Below are 24,500 nucleotides of genomic sequence, written 5' to 3'. Positions count from 1 at the left end.
GAAAACAAATACAGGACAAAACTGGAACAGGGTGCAAGGTAAGGCAGGAGCCAGACAAACAAGACCGGCGGGGGTCAAAGGCAGGAACAAGGTAAAACAAGGGCAAGCCATGCAAGAAACCAAGGCCGGGACAGGGCTAGGCAGGCACAGGGCAAGATCAGGGCAGGGAAAGACAGGACAGACAAGACAGAAAACAGGCGAGAAACCACTAGAAGGATACACAGGAAGTATGAACAAGGACCAGGCAGGAGAGCCATTGGAAAACTACATAGGAAACAAGGACAACAAACAAACGGGGCAAGGATCAGGCAGGACCACTGGAAGGCCCCACAGGAGCTAGGGAAACAAATAGATGGGAATCAAGACAAAAAGGCCGCAAACAGGAACAAGGCAGGATCAAGCACGGTGATGACCACAGCAAAGAGCAGGAGAATTTATGATGAGGCAGTGGGCTGTGGGTGAGGCATACTTTTAAAGCATGGCAGGGCTGCTTCGTGTGCCTTTTAGGCAAGCCTGGATAGCTCAGACTGCAGCCCACTGAAGGCCCCTGCAGGCAGGAAGACCACACAGCAGCCAGGATCATTACACCTGGCTTATAGTGTCCACAGTCTGAAAGCCAGTACATACTTTGCAGCCAGGTGGAGGAAGGCAGCTTCTGGCTAAGCCGTTTCACTTGGCTAAATGTCTTTGAATTGTGTCCTCCCCATGTTTAAAGTACAATTAATGATGTTTCAGGTGGGTGGACTGCATTTCCATGCACTTAAGTTCAAATGTTTCAAACATAAACTTTGTAAGAAGGTGCAACCAGTTTAATATTCTACATAGGTCACCTACAGAGAATGAGTCATTAGCAAAAGCCAATAGTAAGGCAGAGAGTTTTATTTTAAGTCCTCACTGTAGGTGAACAAATTACATTTATCAGGAGTGAATCATGAACTTGATGTAAAAGTTGAACTTCATCCAACAGCAGTATTCTGGTGGCAGAGATAGCAGATAGCCTGGATTGCAGCTCCAGCATACTCTGTTGTACAGCTTTATTAGTGGAAAATAATTACTGTTGCAGCATCTCAGATTGGTAAGGCTGTCAGAGAAATGAGTATTTTTTATCAGGGATGCAAAAAAATTTAGAAAACTTGGGCACCAGCCAAACATTTTAGTAAATGGGGCAAAATTATTTTTTCCTTTTAACTTTTAACTTTCCTTTCTTGCTTTTTGTTATTTTTTTCTTGTTCTTTATTTTTTGTCTATTTGGATTTTGTTTTTGATTTTTTGGTCTTCATTTTGACTATTTTATTTTGGTTCTCTTTTTCATTTTTTTGACTCTCTCAACTCTGTTTTCCCTTTCTTCACCTTCCTTCTTTACCTCTTCACCCGCTCCTTTTCTGTGTAGAAAGAGAGTAATGGGAGGTGGAGGAGAAAGGGAAACATTTCATCTTTTACCTACTGCAGCCGATACCGGGGATAAGGAGAGCTGTCTTGCCCCAATGGAGCTGCAGGGAACTTCCGGGGCCTGATGTCATCAGGGAGGAGCTGGCGAACAGGCCCTCAAAAGCCAACCCTACTGCAGCCAGACCGGTGAGGTGGAGGAGGAGAAAGGGAAACATTTCATCATTTACCTGCTGCAGCCGATACCAGGGGTAAGGAGAGCTGTCCTGCCCTGATGGAGCTGCAGGGAACTTCCGGGGCCTGACGTCATCAGGGAGGAGCCAATGAAGAGGCCCTCGAAAGCCGACCCTACTGCGGCCAGACCGGTGAGGTGGAGGAGGAGAAAGGGAAACATTTCATCATTTACCTGCTGCAGCTGATACCGGGGGCAAGGAGAGCTGTCCTGCCCCGACGGAGCTGCAGGGAATTTCCGGGGCCTGACATCATCAGGGAGGAGCCGGCGAAGAGGCCCTCAAAAGCCGACCCTACTGTGGCGCGCAGCCGACACTGGTGCGCCGCCCAAGCCGCGCGTACCTAAGGGGCATGCGGCTTTGCCCGAAATTATTGGACTTTGATGATACACTCAAGTCTCCTCCACTTGAAGTAAGTTTTACTTTATCTTTCTCCGAAGCCTCCATTAGCAGGAATCAAGTTACAGTAATTGTGGAATAAAAGTTGAGTACTTTCAAATTTACTTGAAGCTTATTTCCCCTTTGAAGAGGTATAAAGAAATGCCACATACAAAAAGGAAGGGGAAACTGAGGGAGGTAACAACTCCCTCCACAGTGACTCCAGCTTCGTCTAGGTTCAGGCCAGCTACAGTGGCTTCTCCTGGTCCAACACAGAAGATCCAGCTACCTTTTGAGCTCAGGTCAGCTACAGTGGCAGTGGCTTCTCTTGGACCCAGGCCAGATATAACAATTCCCACTCCCTTTGTAAACAAGCCAGCTACAACCATCGCAGCTCCTCCTAGGCCTAGGCTTGCTATAGCAGCAGCTCCGCCCATCAAGCACTAATTTTTAGATGCCTGGGGGACATGGTGCCTGGGAATCATTTAATTAGGCCTGGAGCATGTTACTGCACCTATAAAATGTCCTCACAAAACGTTTCACTCAGATTTCTGCTTTGAAAATAAAAAAAATAAACTTTTAGGAAAGGCCACCAATTTCCTGAAGCAACTCGTGGATAGCTTTTTTGGCAAGTGTTAGAAAGTTCTGCATTGCCATTAATGAGGTTCTGCAGCAATTCTGCATTAAATGTGCAGCAAGCATTTGCTTCAAAGAAAGTTCCAGCTGAAACTTACATTTCTGAAATATTTTAGAAAATGTGGTGCCTAAGGTCCCATGACATGGCAGATAAAATTATGTGTAAAAATGGAAGGAAACAGAAAGGCAAAGCTGACTGTATATGATGGGGGACAATTTATTTTTGAAATCCCTGCATTGTTTGAAGGCCTGCAGATACTTTGCAGCACATGTAAAAGTACCCTGCAGAGGGGGAGCGTACCATTTAGCTGCCGGATTTACCCAGGATTAATGTGTCACAATTGTGCATAGGTTGCTGTACGTACAGCTGTCTGTTGATATCGCCTCAGGCTTCTCCGGATTTGCATAAGACTTAGGAGAATAGTTGGCACCAGAACTATTGGCCAGGCTGGAGCTGCATGAAAGCATTGTGACAGAAAATGTCAGGCCTTGTGTAGCGAACCAGAGAATCAGGGAGCGACAGCGATAGACAGTTCTTGGAGGAGAAGTCCATTAACGGCTATTAATCAAGTTTACTTAGGGAATAGCCACTGCTATTAATTGCATCAGTAGCATGGGATCTTCTTAGTGTTTGGGTAATTGCCAGGTTCTTGTGGCCTGGTTTGGCCTCTGTTGGAAACAGGATGCTGGGCTTGATGGACCCTTGGTCTGACCCAGCATGGCAGTTTGTTATGTTCTTATGTTATGTTCTTAAGCACTGCACGATTGTGACAGTTGTGCTACTATAAGTGCCTTCCCCAAAGAGTTTACATAACAATGGTCAGTGGCACATACAATAATTCTGCACCTTTGACTCCAGGTTCTGGACTTGAGTACCCCAATATTTAGCCCATTAGGCTTGGAAACGTAACCCCTAGGTCAGAAGTGGAGTAAAGTTAACTCACATTTCTAGGGCTTATGTTAGTGTATGGTGCTGAGCCTGGAGTTCCCTAGTGGTATGGTCTGACCTGGACCTGAGAGGCAGGACTCCAGGACCCCTTCACTCCAGGCTCATGCAGTTTATCTTTACTCCACCTCTGACCCAGGAATACAAATTTCCAGCATTAAAATAAACAAACACACAAAAAAAGAGGTAAGCCTCCAGGGCTTTAACGCCTCTCCCTGCATTGAGGAGCAATAGCTAATGCCTTCGTTAACATGAGATGCACATGGAGGAGGGCTAATTTGTGCGCACGTTTCTATTCCCGTTTGTGCCTATAATTTTTGTGCGCTAAAATCCTTATGAAATATTGAGTAAAGTTACACACCCAAAAATGTGTGCACAAACGGCAGTAGCCGCGCACTCACCCTAGCACATCTTATTGCGTCAGCCCTTGCTTAAAGCGCATCTTGGGACACCAGCCTAGGAGTTGCTGCTCATCTGTGGCAGGGGCTGGGGGTGCCCAGCTCGTGTTGCTCTGCTCTTGTTCTGCATACTCGACTTAGTGCTCAATAATGGAGATATCGTCTCTGATGTCAAGGTAGGCGCCCACCTCAGCACCAGTGATCATCAAACGATATGGTTTAATATCACTAAAAGAATAGGGAAAAGAACCACAAAGACCTGAGTTTTACAGTTCAAAAACACAGACTTTGAGGAAATGGGGAAGTACCTGGAGGAAGAACTAAAAGGATGGGAGAATGAAAGAGATGTGGATCAGCAGTGGACCAATCTAAAAGGAGCAATCACCAAGGCAACTGCTCTATATGTTAGAAATGTAAAGAAAAGCAAAAGAAAATTGAAACCTATCTGGTTCTCAAAGGAGGTGGCTGACAAAATTAAAGCTAAAAGAACAGCATTCAAAAAATACAAAAGATCCCAAAGGGAGGAGCACAAAGAAGAATATTTGTTTCAACTGAGGGAGACGAAGAAATTAATCAAGTTGGCAAAAAGTCAAGCGGAAGAGAGGATTGCCAAGGAGATAAAAAATGGTGACAAAACATTTTTCAGATACATCAGCGAAAAGAGAAAGGTCCAAAGTGGTATAGTGAAATTGAAAGGTGGTAATGATCAATGTGTGGAGGGAGACGAAGAAATGGCAGAAATATTAAACGAATACTTCAGCTCTGTGTTCACTAACGAAGACCCTGGAGAAGGACCATCTCTACACAACAAGAAACTGGAGGGAAGTGGAATAGATGAAAATCCTTTTACAGTAGAAAATGTATGGGAAGAGCTAAAGAATCTGAAAGTGGACAAAGCTATGGGGCCTGATGGGATTCATCCAAGGATACTGAGGGAGCTCAGAGATGTTCTGGCGGGTCCGCTGTGTGACCTGTTCAATAGATCCCTAGAAACAGGAGTGGTACCAAGAGATTGGAGAAGAGCGGTGGTGGTCCCGCTTCACAAGAGTGGGAACAGGGAGGAGGCTGGCAACTACAGACCGGTTAGCCTCACTTCGGTGGTGGGAAAAGTAATGGAGTCACTGCTGAAAGAGAGAATAGTGAACTATCTACAGTCAGGAGAATTAATGGACCAGAGGCAACATGGATTCACCAGGGGAAGATCCTGTCAGACAAATCTGATTGACTTTTTTGACTGGGTAACCAAAGAATTGGATCAAGGAAGAGCGCTCGATGTCATCTACTTGGATTTCAGCAAAGCTTTTGATACGGTTCCGCACAGGAGACTGGTGAATAAAACGAGAAGCTTAGGAGTGAGGGCCGAGGTGGTGACCTGGATTGCAAATTGGTTGACGGACAGAAGACAATGTGTGATGGTAAACGAAACTTTATCTGAAGAGAGAGCGGTTTTAAGTGGTGTACCACAAGGATCGGTTTTGGGACCGGTCCTGTTCAATATCTTTGTGAGCGACATTGCGGACGGGATAGAAGGTAAGGTTTGTCTTTTTGCGGATGACACTAAGATCTGCAACAGAGTGGACACGCCGGAAGGAGTGGAGAGAATGAGACGGGATTTAAGGAAACTGGAAGAGTGGTCGAAGATATGGCAGCTGAGATTCAATGCCAAGAAGTGCAAAGTCATGCATATGGGGAGTGGAAATCCAAATGAACTGTATTCGATGGGGGGGGAAAGGCTGATGTGCACGGAGCAGGAGAGGGACCTTGGGGTGATAGTGTCTAATGATATGAAGTCTGCGAAACAATGTGACAAGGCGATAGCAAAAGCCAGAAGAATGCTGGGCTGCATAGAGAGAGGAATATCGAGTAAGAAAAGGGAAGTGATTATTCCCTTGTACAGGTCCTTGGTGAGGCCTCACCTGGAGTACTGTGTTCAGTTCTGGAGACCGTATCTACAAAGAGACAAAGACAAGATGGAAGCGGTACAGAGAAGGGCAACCAAGAAGGTGGAGGATCTTCATCGGATGACGTACGAGGAGAGATTGAAGAATCTAAATATGTACACCCTGGAGGAAAGGAGGAGCAGGGGGTGATATGATTCAGACTTTCAGATACTTGAAAAACTTTAATGATCCAAAGACAACGACAAACCTTTTCAGACGGAAAAAAATCAGCAGAACCAGAGGTCACGAGCTGAGGCTCCGGGGAGGAAGACTAAGAACCAATGTCAGGAAGTATTTCTTCACGGAAAGGGTGGTGGATGCCTGGAATGCCCTTCCGGAGGAAGTGGTGAAGTCTAAAACTGTGAAAGACTTCAAAGGGGCGTGGGATAAACACTGTGGATCCATCAAGTCTAGTGGGCATAAATATAGAGAAGGTGGTAAAACACTGCACGGAGCGGCAGTAGCCACAGAGGCATTCACGGAGCGGGATGCCAGTGGCGAGTAGTTGTTCCACCTTCAGGCAGCAAAATACTGCACGGAGCGGCAGTAGCCACAGAGGCATTCACGGAGTGGGATGCCAGTGGTTTGTGTTCCACCTTCACGGAGCGGAAGGTTGGAGGGCTGCCATCTCCAAAAAAACAAAAAACAAAAAAACAAAAACAAAAAAACAAAAAACAAACAAGCAAAACAGAGGTGGGTAAGAGTATGGGGCAGGGGTGTGGCCGTTTATTGCGGCAGTTGCTACCCCTGATTGAGCTGGATGTTCATTAGGATGCGGATACGGCACTGCTCTCTGCATTGGTGGAGGGGTGGAAGGGAATTGGGGCCGGAGGGTGCTGGAAGCCAATAGTGACGGGGGAGGGGAAGAAAAAAAGGGGGGGGGGGGGAAGATTAAAAAAAAAAATGGATAAACTGCGTAGCTTGCTGGGCAGACTGGATGGGCCGTTTGGTCTTCTTCTGCCGTCATTTCTATGTTTCTATATGTTTCTATGCATGAAGCCATTTCACTCATTAGGCTCTTGAGATTGAAGTCATGCTGCTCATACGGTTATAACATTGGCACAGGACTTACAAAGCAAGATTTCACTTGTTTCGCTTATTGTTTCTCTTGTGCTCCGACCAGCCTTCCTTTGTTTGTTTGGGATGAAGGACATTACTAGAGTCAAACTTGCCTTAAGGGGATTGTTATAGTAACGAATGTTCCCAGGATGACACCTGATGTTTGTCCAAGCAGCAGCAGTAAAATTCTGATGGCTCCTTGCAAGTCTGCATCCCGTGCTGTCTCAGCTTTGAGTGCAGTAGCTGGCAGCCGTTCTTGGCCCACATAAGGAAAAGACTGGAAGCTAAAAATGAAACCTGGATGGGAATGACTGAAGAGTGAAGTGTTTACAGGGAAAGAGAGAGACAAAAATCTCCTGTGCATGTTGACTGAAATTGTCGAGTTTCTCCAGCTCTGTTGTCCATACAGATATTGCAGTAATGCTGGCTTCTCCGACTGCATTGATGCAGTTAGTGGCTGCCAGTTGACGTTCTGCTATGCTGTTTCTCTTAGCAGCAGTAGTTACGGTGAGTCTACCAGGATGACAGAATAGCATGGTACAGCGGCATGGCATGGCCCCCAGAAGGAATCCTAGACAGGGAGAAAATGCAGGCTAGGGCATACCACCGGGGGCTCAGTTTGGGAATGGGATAGGGGGATGGTAAAGGCATATTTCTCTGAAACAAAATCCTAACTCAGAAGATACTGGAAAGATGTGTCCAGTCTTTTTCTTAATTACAGAAAGCCCAGGCCTCCATAGGGGGCATGGGCTGTCATCCGGGAGCCTAGGGAGAGGGAGCGGGTGGATAGGTTTTGGCAGGTAAAAGTCCAGAGTGGCCAAGAGGGGACCAATCCCAGAGGGAGCAGCAGGAGAGCCCAGGGGACATAGAAAGGGAAAGGGGCCCCATTTTGGGGGATGGAACGGCGCTCCTGCGATGAGGGCTCTTCGGCTTGGGAAAGAGACAGCTGAGAGGGGACATGATAGAAGTTAAGAAAATCATTTGGGAGTCACTGTTTCTCCCTTTCCCAAACTATGCTTGTGCCTAAAGGCATTATTTATTAACTGATCCAGAGAACAGGGACAATTTAAAAAATGTTTGTTTTATCATAATAAAAACACTGAAACCTCACCTACCTCTCTACCTTTATGACTGAGGGACCCGCAGTCAGACTGAAGGACTTGACTTCTAACCAATGTAACTAAAAATATGATGACTGCAAGAAAAATATTCCGTTTTTAATTGGTCAGAACTATTATGAACACCTTGCATTCATGAGCATTATAATAGCAGTAGGGCAGGCATCCAAGCAAATAGAAGTCTTCCATTTACATTCATAACACTATTGAAGCAAATCCTATTTCTCCATTATATGTCCTTCAGATTCCATGAAGAAAGAAAGTTCTGGGCACTGATTTTTTTTTTGTGGACAGGAAAAAACATTTACAATTATAAAGAATGTTTGATGAGGTAGCAGCCAGCATGAGAGATACCGCTGCCCATATCGATTGTGTCCAACAGGAAATCTCGAAGAGTCATCTGGATTTGCATTCTAAATGTCGCAGGGTCACAGATAATAGTTACCTCAGCGGTTGGAAGGTTTAGGTCATGGGAAATCAGTGGTGCCCCCACCCCAGGCAATGTAATGCTTCGCCGGGCCTATGGCTGAGGGCAAGTAGAAGAAAAACCTGATTTTCTGTAAGAAGGCTTGAGAGATTATCACTGCATCTAAGGCACATGTGATGAAAAATGGATGACTGTGAGAGTGGCAGAGACCATCTTGCAGATGTGGCAAACGCAAGGGGATGTGTTTGACAGAATGACCAAGCTGCAGGATATGTATGCAGTGGGGTAAGTAGATATGTTACTGCAGCGGTTCTGAACCCTTTTTCTATCAGGACACACCAGAGAGTAGATGCTCACATGTGTGACACACTGAACAAGTGATCATCATAGGACTAAATATAAGCATATCCTCTGCATCCACAGGAGTCCCCTCTTCCTATCAATGGGTGCAGAGCAGAACTAAGACATTTCCCTGTACAATTCACCATACAAAAAAGATATTCTGATTCTGGTGTCATCTTAACAGCATCACAAACTCTCTCTACTACCAGGTGCATTGTAAAATAATACAAACAAACCCCTCTCTGTGCATGTCTATCAAACCTGCCATACCTCAGCAACACTAACTCCAAGAAATGAAACAGCAATAGCCCTACCCATGAAAAGGCAGCAGTTCACCACCAGTGCAAAATAATATTGAGAAAATACAACAAATAAGGCTGATATAAATCTCTAGTAAAGTACCTCATCTCAGTCACATGCATGCAGAACACAGGCAGACCTGCCTTCACCAAATATAGAATAAAAGACCACAAATTTACAAATGTGGAAACAAAACCTGGAAAGGATACCCCAAGACCACCTTCTGCATGCAGTGCAAAATTGGAGATTAGAAACAAAAATATATTTCCACCTACACTAAGCAAAGTTCAAAGAGAGAAGAAATGCATATTCTCAAAACTGACATAGTATGGCCTTTGTACCCAGTCACACCCCTCCATGCTCCCATCACCCCTTATTTCTCCCAATTACTCAATCATCCCTTCACATGCTCATATCCCTGACCAACATTTTTGACATCCCCCACTCCACATCCTCTTCCCCATGCTCCCTTTCTTCCCTGTTCAACTCTTTCTGCCCATCTCTCTCCCCTTCCCTATCCAGAATACCTCTGACCATCTCTTTCCTACCCCTTCCTGCTCAGCATCCCCCACTCCCCTCTCCCCCAAGCCAGCAGCCCCACACCTCCATCTCTCTTCCATGCCCAGCAGCCCCAACCGCTCCCTCCTCCACCACCTCTCCCTACCCAGAAACCCCAACCTCCTTTCCCCCCCACCCACCCCTTCCTATCGAGCAGACTCTTGACTCCCTATCTCCCCATGCCTTCCTGCCCAGCAAACTCTTGAACTCCTATCTTCCCATGCCTTCTTGCCTAGTACATTTCCCCCTCCTCATGGCTCCCAGCCAGCAGAAAAGACTTCAGTCCATTCCAGAATCTCTCTTCCTCTTTATCAGCAGCAGTTGAGGGCAAGAAGCATTAAGGAGAGGAAGAGGAGGAGGCAGCAGCAGCGGATCTTCAGAGCATGCACATTTCTCCCATATGCTTTTGCATTCACATCCAGGCCCCATGGGGGTGAAGAGAGCATCAGCAGCCTCACTGCCAGGCCAGGCAGGGGACGATAAAGTTGGTGTCTTGCCAGTCCCATATGAACAGGAGTTGGTGATGTTGTGCTCTGATCTGGGTGAAGGAGGAGGGAACAACCTCTCAATAGCTAGGAAGAGAAGGAAGCAAAGGCAACTTCCTGTCATACCCAATAAAAGAAGTCAGCCAACTCCTGCCCAGACTGATGAGGAAAAATCAGTCTTCTGCTGGCTCTGCGACACACCTTCCGGGACTTCGCAACATCCTAGTGTGTCCCGACACACCTGTTGAGAACCACTGTGTTACTGAATACACAGGTCTACATTTGGTTTGTACATTAATTGCTCTTCAGTTGGAAATATAAATTAATTTTGTTGTGTGCATCAAAACATCTGTATTTTTACAGTATTATATAGCACCCTAAACCGCTGCACTTTACAACACATTACATAAGGTGCAATGAGTCCCTGTACTAGACAGCTTACAATCTAAGTGGATACCCACAGCAATGCGAGATAAAGCAATCTGTTCAAGGTTTTCACAGCAAGTGGCGGTGGCAAAAATCAGGATTTGAACCCATAGCTCCTTTAGTCCCACTCCTTTGTGCTAACCACTAGGCCACCTGTTCTCTATGTGGCTGGGTCACAAGTAACGTTAACAAAACTTTGTTGCTCTAGCCACTGCTTCATTCCTTTCCTGGTACATTGAATATCCCACAGTTTATTTCAAGTTGTCATGCTTTTGTTTTATTTTAAAATTTACCAGGAAAAGAAAAGTCTGTCTTACCTAAACTTCACTTTTTTCGGTATCAGGAAGGAGTCAGATGTAGTGACAGATCTCGTGCTCTTTATTTACATTACTCAATCATGAGAATACACTAAGTTGCTAAGGAGCCTTATTGAAATATAGCCATCAAATGTTTCCAGTTAAAAAAAAAAAGATGATATGGATGTTAATGGAGAAGAGGTAGATACTTGCCCATAGGTCCTGTGGTTAACCTGTGAGATCAAGCTTACAAAGTGATCTCAAAGCTGCTAGACAGAGGAGACAAGCCATGGAGAAGAAAGAGAGTCACAAAGGATGCTGCTGTTTGTAATTCTGTCATAGCAGCACGGTTTCTTCCCCTGAGTACGTTGTCCTCCCTGCAAACTGTTTAGTGCAGTATCACCTGGGTAAAACAGAGAAAAGATGAGGTTTAAGGGGGGGGGGGGGGACTTATGCAATTTATGGAAGTAGTCCTAGACGAGAATTTGCTACGTCTATTTTTTCCCATAGAGGCAGAATGGTAGGAAAGCCTTAGTAAAGCAGGTCCCTACACTTTGGAACTCAGTTGCTTGACAAGATTGGATTAGAAGAGGGACTGCCCCTGGGATTTTTCTTGGACAGTCCAGGAAAAACAGGAAACCTTTTACTGTTCATCACTGGGCATAGGCCCCATCCGAAGCATGGCTGCCAACAAATATCCTGAATTTTTCAGATAGTTTGCTTAATTATTGAGGCCTCTTTCTGAATAGAGGCAGAATTACAAAAATAAACATTCATAAGCCCTTTATAATAATCTGGATGTCCATGTTTTATCTGAGCCCTGTGTTTTTGTTTCTTTCTTCACAGGATCTATACTATCCGTACTTTGTTCTGGATTTACTCAGGTACTGTGCCAGGTCACTAACGTAACAGAGCGGCCAAGCTCCCACCTCCAGTTTGTCAACAAGCAGCCCAGCAGCACGCCCCTCAACATGACAGGCTCTGTGGGAAGCAAGTACAGCCTCTACATTGGGGTAACCCTGGCTGTCATGTCCAGTATTTTTATTGGGTCCAGCTTCATCCTGAAGAAAAAAGGTCTTTTACGGCTGGCTGATAAAGGAGTCACCAGAGCTGGTAAGAGAGCCTGTCACTTCTCTGTTCCAGCTGCCAGGAATGAACTCTGTTTGTTTATGATAAGATTGAATGTTTTAACTGTTACAAGAGCACTGACTTTTGTTCCCTCCCAGCAGATTAAGATATTGAGAACAAATCCCATAGAAAGCAATTTTCATTTGCAGTTTCTTCTTATGTTGTTATTATTTGTATAGGAGTTGTTTATTTCTAGATTCAGATACTTCTCATAGCAAGAAGGGAGAATAAGGGTCAAGGCAGATGATAGATGTTCTATAGCCATGTTGTCTTCTTGTCACAGTATGAGCCCAATTAACCAAGACTGTTTTATTCTCTTGTCATTGGCTTCACTTGTCTAGGGGGCACTGTAGGAAGATCTGGTGTAGAAAACCTTAAAGCAGATTATCATATTTATCCAATAACCTTATGATACAAATTCATTAGTTTTAGGTAACAGATACAGACACTTTTGTGAGTAGTCAGTTAATTTATTAGCAGCATAAGTAAAACAAGTGTATTATGGTACAATTATTTCTTCTCTCTCTTTGGTTTTGGTTTGTTACAGTTTTAGTTTTACAGCACAAGCACTGTCATGTAAGATAAACAGAGAATAAATGTTATCTTTATGCTCAACTTTGCACTTAAGAATTACATGATTGCCAAACTAGATTAGCCAGTGTTCTCACCTTCTGTAGTACTGCACAAGTCCAGGGGTCTTCCACAACACCAAAGGGTTAAATCAACGAAATCCCTTTTAGTGGATGATAAATAAAACCCAAAAGTCTTGTAGACGTCTCCATGAGATATGAGGCAGAAAAAGGATGAAATTCACTAATTGGCCAAAAGTCCTTCAAGGGAATATTTAGCAAACAGTTGCATTTACGTTAATGAGCAACTGTGTTGAGTAAAACTCAGCCTTAACTTTCACATCACAGTCATAGTGACCTGCACAGGCAGTTCTGACAGCAAGGCTCTCAGTTAGTCCATGAGGAAAAAATCGCTGCCTGGGTAACTCAGAGTCCTTTTCTCAGAGCCAAACCTCATTGAATATTTAGTTCCATAGGGTTTCAATGTTAATCCGGATTGGATATTGCCATCTCCTGCAGACACAAGATTGGTGGGATGCAAATGATGTCGTCCAGATCCCAATTGATAGGAATATTCTCATACACTTATTAGAGTCCATCAGCAAAACAGGTGTTAGAACAATATGCATTTCATAGCTAGTCTCAGGCTAGATACAAAGTTTTACCAAGGACATGTTCTCAGTTCTGCTCCAAGGTTCTCCTCTCATTTGGGACGAGATGACAACTCTCTGATAAGAAGAACCAAACATAGTCCTTTCTCCTCTGTGTGAAAAACAGTCTCCTATAAAGTTGCTAAAAATCATCACATGGCTGCCAACTCCATGTCTGCATTGCTTTAGAACTACACCTTTTTACTCAGTTTGTGTGCATAGCAGTAGACCTCAAAACTTCATGATGCACATTCTATTTAGGGTGACTAGCCTTTACCCTACAGCACAATAATACAATAATATTAACATAACAATTTTGTAAAGTTAAAACCTTGTTCAACCTTGTTTTGTGCAAAACTTTCTTGTGAACAGGGTCCTCAAGATGTCTCTGCACTAAAAAAAGTGACTTTGTAAAAGTGGAGCCTATCCAGTTGCATATGTGTACCTGGTCTATAACTTCTAGATCATTTCAGATTAGGCGAGTGGTTCTAGAGACCATCAACTGTTTAAGGATATTGGGAGCCATCGTACCTGTACCCCTGGAGGAACAGGGCGCAGGAAGGTACTCCATTTATTTTGTGGTCCCAAAGAAGGACAGGACTTTCCACCCAATCTTGAATCTCAAGAAAGAGAATGTGGCCCTCAAAGTTCCTCGGTTTCAGATGGAGATCCTAAGTTCAGTGATCGCAGCTGTATGCAAGGGAGAGCTTTTGGCCTGTCTAGAGTTGGTCGAATTTATTTGCATAAGAACATGCCATACTGGGTCAGACCAAGGGTCCATCAAGCCCAGCATCCTGTTTCCAACAGTGGCCAATCCAGGCCATAAGAACCTGGCAAGTACCCAAAAACTAAGTCTATTCCATGTTACCGTTGCTAGTAATAGCGGTGGTTATTATCTAAGTCAACTTAATTAATAGCAGGTAATGGACTTCTCCTCCAAGAACTTATCCAGTCCTTTTTTAAACACAGCTATACTAACTGCACTAACCATATCTTCTGGCAACAAATTCCAGAGTTTAATTGTGCGTTGAGTGAAAAAGAACTTTCTCCGATTAGTTTTAAATGTGCCACATGCTAACTTTATGGAGTGCCCCCTAGTCTTTCTATTATCCAGTATGGGTTATGTACCCCCTGGAATCTAAATTTGGTTCTCAGAGGGTTGTGTGAGGCTCAGAGGGTTGTGTGAGGCTCCATTTGAACCAATTTGGATGATGTTGAAAGATCTTACCTTAAAGGTTGCCTTTCTGGTGGCAATCTATTCTGCTAGAAGAATTTTGGAGATACAAGTTCTGTCATGCAGGGATCCTTTTCTAGAGATTACGGAGGCAGACGTCTCATTACGTACTATTCCTTCTTTCCTACCGAAGGTGGTGTCGTCTTTTTCATTTGAACCAATCATGGAAATCCTGGTTTTTTTCTGAACCTGGACGCATCAGTACCTCATGCGAAAGAGTTGAGGTATTTGGATGTGAAATGTGCCTTGTTACATTATCTTAACAGCTTTAGGCTGTCTGATCTTTTTTTTGTGCTATGGAGTGGTGCAAAGAAGAATCATATGGCTTTGAGGTCCACCATTGCACAGTGGTTGAAAGAGGCGATAAAGTCGGCATACATACATCAGGGTTGCACGATTCCTATCAGATGGAGGGCTCCTTCTCGGTCGCAAGCAGCATCCTGGTACGAATGTCAGCAGGTGTCACCACAAGAGATCTGTAGGGCAGCTACATGGAAGTCTTGCACACTTTTGCCAGACATTAATGTTTGGATGTCCAAGCTCCAGATACCATGGGCTTTGGTGAAAGTGTACTTTGAGCGGGACTCTTGCAGTCCCACCCTGTTTAGGGAAGCTTTGGTACATCCCCGGAGTCTGAACTGATCTGGGTACATACAGGGAAAGGAAAATTGGTTCTTACCTGCTAATTTTCATTCCTGTAGTACCACAGATTAGTCCAGAGTCCTGGCTAGTTTGGGGTAAGAGGTTTGGAGAGCACGCTTGATCTGTTATTGTAAATACTCTGTAGGTTGGCACAGGTTGTGTTTTTGGTTTTCTTTTTATATTAAGTTTGGTAACGATCGTTCCTATTAAGAGTTTTTTCCACATCTTGCTGCTCGGTCAGGAGAGATGTGTTCAGTGTAGGTACAGTAGCATCTTGGTTTAGGTACAGGTTAATACTGGTGGACTGCAGGTGGCTCACCAGGTTATATGCTAGTGTCCACAAAATTTTCTGTCTCCATCTGCTGGAAGGTAGGCAAAACCCAGGAGTCTGGACTGATCTTTAGTTCTACAGGAATGAACATTAGCAGGTAAGAACCAATTTTCCATTATTTCCTAACACAGCAATTTTAAAATGAGCGTGCGTGCGTACGCCCATACACGCACATACTGGCGCGCAAGGGAAAATACACTGGAATTTTTAATTGTGCATGCACTTGTGTGTGAATGTTTTAAAACGCACCAACCACTCGTAAGTATGCTATTAATTTTGAGAAGTTTCTACTGCGCATGTGTCTTCTATAGGATCTTATCATCTTTTACATATGTATGTCAGTAAATTTTAAAAATTGCTTAAACGAGGGACATTTCCAGTTTTGCAATTAGTCCATCAGTTTGTCCAGTTAATAATGAAGTCTTTCAAATCTCTCTGGTTCTTCATCCTACATGCCCCCCAGTTGACCCTCACCCTGTTATATAAGCCCTAAAACTCAAGATCTACAGACTTGCTCCTCATCAGGAGCAGCAGTAAAGTTACATGGATATCTAGCATATGCGGGCTGCGGATTTCAGTTTTAAAATTCAGAGTTATGCACTTCAGTATTGGCCCCACACCGTAATGCTCATGGCCTCCTCCCTCATTCTTTACCCGCACGTGGGTACATACGCGCGTATTTTGCAGCTTTTTAAAATATGCATTGCTCATGCATAGCCCACAAATGCGCATATCTGGGCATTTTTGCATAGCAACGCTTTTAAAATTGACATCTAAGTCAATTTGATTAATAGCAGTTTGTGGACTTCTCCTTTAGGAACTTGTCCAAACGTTTTTTAAGCCCAGCTACATTAATTGTCTTAACCACATCCTCTGGCAATGAATTCCAGAACTTAATTGTGATTGAGTGAAAAAGAATTTTCCCCATTTGTTTTAAATGTGCTACTTGCTAACTTCATGGAGTGCATCCTAGTCCTTGTATTATCTGAAAAAGTAAATAACCAATTCACATTTACCCATTTTAGTCCTCATGATTTTGTAGACCTCTATCATCTCCCGTCAGCCATCTCTTCTCCAAGCTGAACAGCCCTAACTTCTTTAGCCTTTCCTCAAAGGGGAGTCATTCCATACCTTTTATCATTTTGGTCGCCCTTCTTGGAACCTTTTTTAGTGCATCTATCTCTTTTTTTGAGATGCGGAGACCAGAACTGCATATAGTACTCAAGATATGATCTCACCATGAAGCAATACAGAGGTACTATGACATTCTCCATTTTATTCACCATTTCTTAAAATGCTGCTTCCATAATTGCCAGTAAGAGCAAGTTTGCTTACCGTAAACGGTGTTTTCCGTAGATAGCAGATGAATTAGCCATGCTGTCCGGGTACGTCTTCCGTGCCACTAGGTGGCATAGCTCTCTAAGTATAGCAAAGTCTTTCAGCCTGGTGCTCCCTCTTATATTCTCTCTGATTCACCTCAGGCTCCTCGTTCAGTATTAAAGCAAGTGCAGGTGATGCTGGAATTGTTTGGGGAGGCGGGTGGGTCAGCATGGCTAATTCATCTGCTATCTACAGAAAACACTGTTTACGGTAAGCAAACTTGCTCTTTTCACGTAGATAAGCAGCTGAATTAGTCATGCTGTCTGGGAGTCCCCAGCTGAAGTATTGAGCTTTCATGTGGATTGATTGTTAATTTGCTCAATACAAAGTCTTTAGGTAGACAGTTCCTATGAAGGCTGTATATGCGATAAGCATGTGCTCTTCTGTAGGATAGTCCTACCCATTACTGCATCATTCACAGTTTGTTTGTCCTAACAGTAATGAGATGTGAAATTGTGCAGCGATGACCATGTTGCAGCTTTGCAAATATCTATGATGGGAACTTCATGGAGATGGGCCATTGAGGTTGCCAGTGCACGAACTTGGTGCGCTGTTGGCGTGGAAGAAAGATTTTGCGAATGTTGCTGGTAGCAAAATTGAATACAGTTTGAAATCCATGTGGAAAGAGTTCATTTAGTCACCGGACGGCCTTGTGCATTCGGGTTGAAAGGTAGAAAGAGTTGTGAAGGTCTGTTAGGTGAAGTAGTGCGCTGCTTGTAGTAGGCTAGGGCATGTTTACAGTCCAAAGTGTGGAGTTTTCGATCATTGTCATTTGCATGAGGCTTTGGATGAAAAATAGATAGTTATGGTCTGGTTAATGTGAAAACTGGAAATAACCTTTGGAAGGAATTTTGGGTGAGTGTGAAGAGTCACTTTGTCATGGTAAAATTGCAAATAAGGTGGATAGTGGACTAGTGCTTGCAGTTCACTTATTCTTCTTGCTGAAGTTAAAGCAACTAGGAAGAGAACTTTCCATGAGAGGTATCGAAGGTGACAAGTGTCTAATGGCTCAAAGGGGGGAAGCATTAGTTGTTCGATGACTATGTTAATGTCCCATGGTACTGGTGGTTTTTGTAATGGAGGGCATAGATGTAGTACTCCTTTCATGAATCTTGATACTAGAGTGTGACACGAAATGGGTTCTCCATTAATGTAAGTATGGTAAGCTGCAATAGCACTTAAATGAACTCGGAGTGAGGAAGTCGCCAGGCCCTCATTATAGAGTAAATGCAGGTATGAAAGAAGTTGTTCAGGTGGGCAAGTGAATGGGTCTGTTTCCGTTGTTGAACACTAAGAAGCATACCAGAACCACTTTCTTTTGTAATTGAGTCGAGGTGAGGTTTCCTTGAGGATATCAATATGTCCTGAAGAGCAGGAGAAATATTTAGGTACTGGTATGCGACCCGTTCAACCTCCAGGCTGTGAGATGTAGGGAGGAATGAAGAGGATGTAGGAGAGACTCGTTGTCCTGGGTTAGAAGCTGAGGGCTGTTTCCCAGGGGAATGGGATTGCATATCGATAGACAAACTAGGAAGCTGTACCATGGTTGTTTTGTGTTATTATTCTGCTGTCTAGTGGGAGGAGCGATCAGATAATGGTAGTAATCTGTGGAACTGCCTCCTATGGGTCTTCTAAGGAAGAACAATATGTTATGATGTAGACTGCAGAGTTGGCAATCTGTACCAGCGGAGTACTGGAGATGGTTCACAGCTGGACAGAAAGTAATTAGGTGAATCCTGGCAGATAACAGCGCCCCCAGGAGGGAGTCCTGAGAGGGACCACCGGCTAGGCTGGAGTATGGAGACAGACACAGATAGTTCTTTATTAGACTAGTAGTATAACCACCAGAGGTGGCTGTAGTGAGCTCGTATGCCCGGCAGGGCTGAAGTCCCTCAGATACTGGAACTGTGATTCCAAGGTTGTTGAGCTGCAAAGAGACTGTAGATAGTGAATAAACAGGGTATGCAGTTGTACATAGCCAGTGCTAGATGATGACTCACATAAGGTCTTGAGATAGCTCAGTAGCTGGAAAGCTTTAGGCCCTCGAGGAGCGAGTACCTGGTTCCAGGCACAGCTCTGAGAGAGCGGTGGTCACTCACAATAATCTGTATCTGGAATCACTTCTAGTCAATAGAGAATCTTCAGAGTGTTCAGGAACGTAGGCCCTCGAGGAGCGAGTACCGGTTCCTAGCTGCAATCTGAAATAGAGAAAGAGAATGAGACCCCCGAGGAGCGGGTACCTCTGGTAAGTCTGGGGAGGCAGAGTAGCTTGGACTAATTCGTATCCTCGTCCAAGTCCGAATCAAAGTCCTTGCTAACTCGATCTGTTAGCAAAAGAAAAGACCTTTTATGTTGGAAGTGGATGACGTCAATACAGGGGGACGCCCCTTAGGTTCGCACCCTTGCTGGTACATATTTCAGAGCGCGTGCGCGTGCCCTACGTCATCAGGAACATGGTAGATCCGCAGCATCGAGCCGGCCCGGGGGCGCCAGGGAGAAGCAGCATGGAGACGCCGCAGCAGCAAGCCATCCATCAAGCACAGAGGGAGTCACCACACAGGTAGAGCAGGTGGAGCGAGTGCGAAGCGTAGGCACGAACGCAACATCTTGGCCAAGCTGGCGCTATTAAGATTAGATTGGCTTTGTCTTCTATGCATTTCTGTATGGTACGGGAGATGAGAGGTATTGGTGGAAATGCATATAGTATCTCGTGAGACCAACTCACGAGAAAAGCATCCAACGCGATCCTTTGCGAGCTCAGATATATTGAACAGAAGTTTTCCAGCTGTGCATTGTTTTCTGTTGCAAAAATGTCGATTGATGGGTGACCCCCAAATTATGAATAGGCATTGAGCTACTTCTTTGTCCAACTGCCATTCGTGAGGATGAAATATCCTGCTGAGTTTGTCTGCCCTGGAGTTTTGAATCCCGGGCAGATAAGTTGCTTGAAGAGATATCGCTCGTTGATGAGCCCACTCCAGTAGTTGAACTGTTTCCCTGCAGAGGTTCCAAGAACCGGACCCTCCTTCCTTGTTTATGTAAAACATTGTGACTTGGTTGTCCATGTGAATCATGACTATCTTCCCTCGACGAGATTCTTCAAAAACTCGAAGGGCATTTCTGACCGCTTTGAGCTCTAGTAGGTTGATGTGTTGAGTCCTCTCGAATGTCGACCATAAACCTTGAGTTGTCAATTGGTCTAGATGAGCTCTCCAACCCTTGGGGGAGGCATCTGTGGTGAGTATTAGATGATGTCGTAACGGCCTCAATGGCGCCCCTGTCTGCAGTGTTGATGGAGAAATCCACCACTGAAGGTCTGTTTTCATACTGTTTGTCATGGTAATGAGAGTGTATAATGGATGGAGAAATTGATTCCATTGGCTTTTCAGTCCCCATTGTAGGCGACGCATGTGGAGTCGTGAATGAGGGACTACATATATGGTAGCTGCCATGTGGCCAAGAAGAGTTAGAATATGGCGAGCAGATGTTATCGAAGTCTGAAGGAGATCTGTAGCCAGAGTAGAGAGAGCCACTGCTGTCAGATGGGGAAGGAAAGCCTTGTCCTGTATTGTGTCGATGACGGCCCCTATGAATTGTAAAGTTTGAGTGGGCTGCAGATGTGATTTTTTGTAATTTATGAGAAGGCCTAGATTGTCTAGGCAAGAAATAGTTCGTAGGAGATTGGCCCATAACAGGGTCTGATTGGAGGCTACTAGGAGCCAGTCATCCAGATAAGGAAATATTTGCACCCCTTGACGACGAAGGTGCGCCACCGCCACTGCTAAATACTTGGTGAATACTCTGGGGGCAGAGGAGAGGCCGAATGGGAGAACCTTGTATTGGTAATGTTGATTGTCCGCCTGGAAACATAGGTAGCACCAGGAGCCGGGGTGTATTGGAATGTGTGCATAGGCATCCTTTAAGTCCAGGGAGCACATCCCAATCCTTTGGTTGAAGAAAGGGAAGGATGGATTTGAGAGAAATAATTTTGAATTTCTCCCTGTAGAGATCTTTGTTCAGGGAACGGAGATCCAATATCGGACGCAGTCCTCCTGATTTCATGGGAATTAGGAAATATTGGGAGTAGAATCCCAGACAGAATTGCTGGGAAGATAGCCTCTGAATGCAGTTGTTTTGTAGAAGATTCTGAATTTCTTTCAGCAGACGTTCTTTGTGAGATGTTAATTGTTTTTGCGGAACCCAATGTGGAAGGGTTGGGAGGGGTGAGAAATGAAGATTGTTACCATGGGCTATGATCGATAACACCCATTGATCTGATGTGATATGATTCCAGGCAGGAAGAAATTTTGATAATCTGCCCCCTACTGGGGGGTGATGAGACAGTGGCGGTGGAATTCTTAAAAACAGGTCTGAGGTTTGGTGGGTTGAGGGTCCGCCTGTTGTCTAGGCTGGCGAGGGGTCCTTGTCCTTTGGCGAGGCACTTGAGATTGGTATGGTTGTTGTCTAGAAGTTTGGTAGGGCTGAGGCTTATTGTATGAAAATTGTTTAAATGGCCTAAAGGGGGGTCTTCTGCATGAAGCTGAGGTAGGATATTGTCGTCATGAAGTGGATGGCTGATGTGGTGAAGTCAAGGAGAGGACAGCCGTCTTCTGCTCCTTAATCTTCGATACCGTTTCAGTGAATTTATCTCCGAAAAGGTTGTCTGGACGACATGGAAAATTTGCTAATTTGTCATGGACATCATCTCATATGGCGCTGGAATGAAGCTATGCGAGATGACGTGCAGCCAGAGCATTTCTGAACCCCTGTGGTATTGAGGAGGTAAAGGCATATCGGGAAATTTCTGCTGTAGACCTGACTTAAGTGCCTGTAAATTGTCAAATAGGTACTGAGTAATATAGAATTGGTGATTCTGAATTCGTGTGTTTAACATTGATGAATTAAAGGATTTCCTTGCAAACTCATCCAATAGCTTATGGTCTTTATGTGGTGGTGTATTTGCATGAATACGAGGTTTTCGTGCCTTCTGCATCACTGACTCAACGACAATCGAGTTATGTGGAAGCTGAGTGGAAGCATGAAAAGGAGAATCCTTCATTTTATATTTCATATCTATCTTCCTGGATGTTGGTGTTGTGGACAGTGGAGTCTCCCAGGATTTTTCTATCAGCTGTGTGAGAACAGAATACTGAGGTAGGGCTATAGGATCTGTGGGGGCATCAAAAATTTTTAATATGCCCATCATTTCCTGACATGGGTCAGGTAGTTTCCTGGTTTCAACTTTTAAGAATTGGCAAATCTTCTCGATGAATTGAGAGTAAGATAAATCTTCTGGGGGTGAAGATGGTTCTGGAGGTATCTCTGCAGGGTCAGATGGGTAACCCGTGGAATCATCTGCAGAAGAATCAGTATCATATTCAGTTGGGGATGAATGTGGTACTGGATGGACCTTGTGTACTGGATCCGGTACGGTAGGGGCCACTGGAATCGTTGGCAAGGTAGCCGGTTGAGGTGGAATATTTGATTTTTCTACTGATTGTAGGAACTGAGATAGAATATTGGTAATTTGGGTCATAGCTTGAGTAGCCAGACCTGAAGTCAACGGAGATGGTATTGGCTCCGTACTTGGTGGAAGAGTAGATGGGATTACCTCTTCTGAATCATGACCTGGATCCGGTTGAGGTTGACCAGGGCTTAATGTACCAATAGAAACTATGGACTCAGATGACAAGGTTCTATGTGAAGTAGGAGATGCAGGCGAAAGCGTCGAACAGTTCTCGGTGCGTCGATGCGTCGAACGTCCCACGGTGCGTCGATGAGTCGCACATCCTTGGTGCGTCGATGCGCTGTACCTGTCCTGGTACCTCGACGCTTTTTCATTTCTGAGTCACGTCGGCACGTCTGACTGTTGATCATTGATGCGCCGCGTGTTTTTTTCGCGGGCAAGCAACGGTGGGTGTTCTAACCCCGCAGGGTCTACTGAGCAGGCTCTCCTCGATGAGGGAGACCTCTTCCTTCTCCTCGGGCCTGGTGAAGACCTTACTGAGGCCTCAGATGGGGCATAGGAATCCGAAGTCCTGGCTTGAAGATCCTGTATCCTGGCTGCCCGCTGACGCTGGGCTCGTGGGGACATATGTCCACAGTCCTCACAATTTACTTGGTCATGGGAAGGACCCAGACACAAGTAACAGGATGTGTGGCCATCGGTGGCTGATATAATTTTGCCACAAGAACAAAATTTGAAACCAGGACGTGGCATTCTTCTCACTGCTACTGAAATGAAGAAGTGCTGCTGTTTTGGTTTTTTTTTTTTACTTCAGAAAGTTTCTCTCACAGGAGAGCAGAGCTCCTCGTGCCAACTGCTGCGCGGAAAAAAACTGACTGAGGAGCCTGAGGTGAATCAGAGAGGATATAAGAGGGAGCACCTGGCTGAAAGACTTTGCTATACTTAGAGAGCTCCGCCACCTAGTGGCACGGAAGACGTACCCGGACAGCATGGCTAATTCAGCTGCTTATCTACGTGAAAAAACTGGACTACTGAATTCTGCCTCTGCTTTCCCTAATCATGGCTTCATTTGAAAACTGGATAGGGAGCAGTGTAGTAGTTAGTGCATTGGCCTGTGATCCAGGTTAAATCTTGGGTCATCAATTCGAAGCTTGCATCTGCTCCTGACTCTCCGTGTAACTATGAGCAAGATTTTATTTATTTATTTATTTATTTATTTAAACGGTTTTATATACCGACAACCGTTTGCACATCGTGTCGGTTTACATGTAACTTACAACCAATGTATATATAGGCATTGCCTTTACAAAGAACGGTAAACAATAGAACGCAGTAACAGAGCAAAAACTAGATAAATTAGAAAGGAGGGATTCAACTAGGAGTGACAAAGGTGGGGGCGGGGAAGGAGTAAAACAATGACACAAAGATGATTTGGATTTTAGATTTGTTTCCTTGCCTTTTCAAACCCAAGCTCATGGTGTCTTACAGCTTAAGTATAGTAGGTATTTCTGTGCTCCAGAGGGCTTGAAATCTAAGGGCTTCCTTTACTAAACATTTGTCTCATAGGCACAACATGAGAGAAAAGCCTTCGTAAATCTGACCCTAAATTTGTATCTGAGGCACTGGAGGGTGCAATGACGTGCCCAAGGTCACAAGGAGTGTCAACACCTCCAGGATCCATGTGAAAACAAGATATTTGTTATAATCTTGTTTTCTGAGTCTAAAAATTTAACTCTATCTTAATTTATCTAATGATTAGTGAATTTTTGTTAACTCAAATAATATCCAAATGTGTAGAAGGAGAGATAATATAGATAGACACAGTAAATATATTCAGTAAAGAATCAACACTGTACACACGCGTTTTATGTAACTGATGATATCTTCAGTTTGTTTATGCTGAATGATTTAGTGTCAGTCAAGTCATTTTACTGCTGTTTCTCTACTTTATAGTGTAGACTGGTTTCATGAAGATCTGCTCCCCCCTCACTTTACTCCCATGAAGCAGCAAAGTTTTCACTGCTGTCCACAGCCTCAGGTGATCTAACTGCCTGGGACATGCATTAGGCCTGGGGAATCCTGCGCTACTGCGGAGAGCAGAATTCCCCCCAGCGCAGAATTGCCATTTTCTTCCCAGAATTTGGCAATTCTGCACAGAAAAAGGCAGAGGAGAC

General features: G+C 44.5%; 1 protein-coding gene across 1 annotated transcript in view; it reads left to right on the top strand.

Annotated features, from left to right (window-relative positions):
• The window catches only part of NIPAL1 (NIPA like domain containing 1), a 65,700-nt gene that overhangs the window by 19,591 nt on the left and 21,609 nt on the right, over positions 1-24,500 (top strand). Inside the window, exon 2 of the mRNA XM_029588193.1 lies at positions 11,772-12,038. Within this exon, the coding sequence (XP_029444053.1) occupies positions 11,772-12,038 (267 nt within the window). The remainder of the gene's footprint in view (positions 1-11,771; positions 12,039-24,500) is intronic.

Source organism: Rhinatrema bivittatum, chromosome 1, assembly GCF_901001135.1.
Source record: "Rhinatrema bivittatum chromosome 1, aRhiBiv1.1, whole genome shotgun sequence".
Taxonomy (NCBI): Eukaryota; Metazoa; Chordata; class Amphibia; order Gymnophiona; family Rhinatrematidae; genus Rhinatrema; species Rhinatrema bivittatum.
This window is presented reverse-complemented; position numbering and strand designations above follow the sequence as displayed.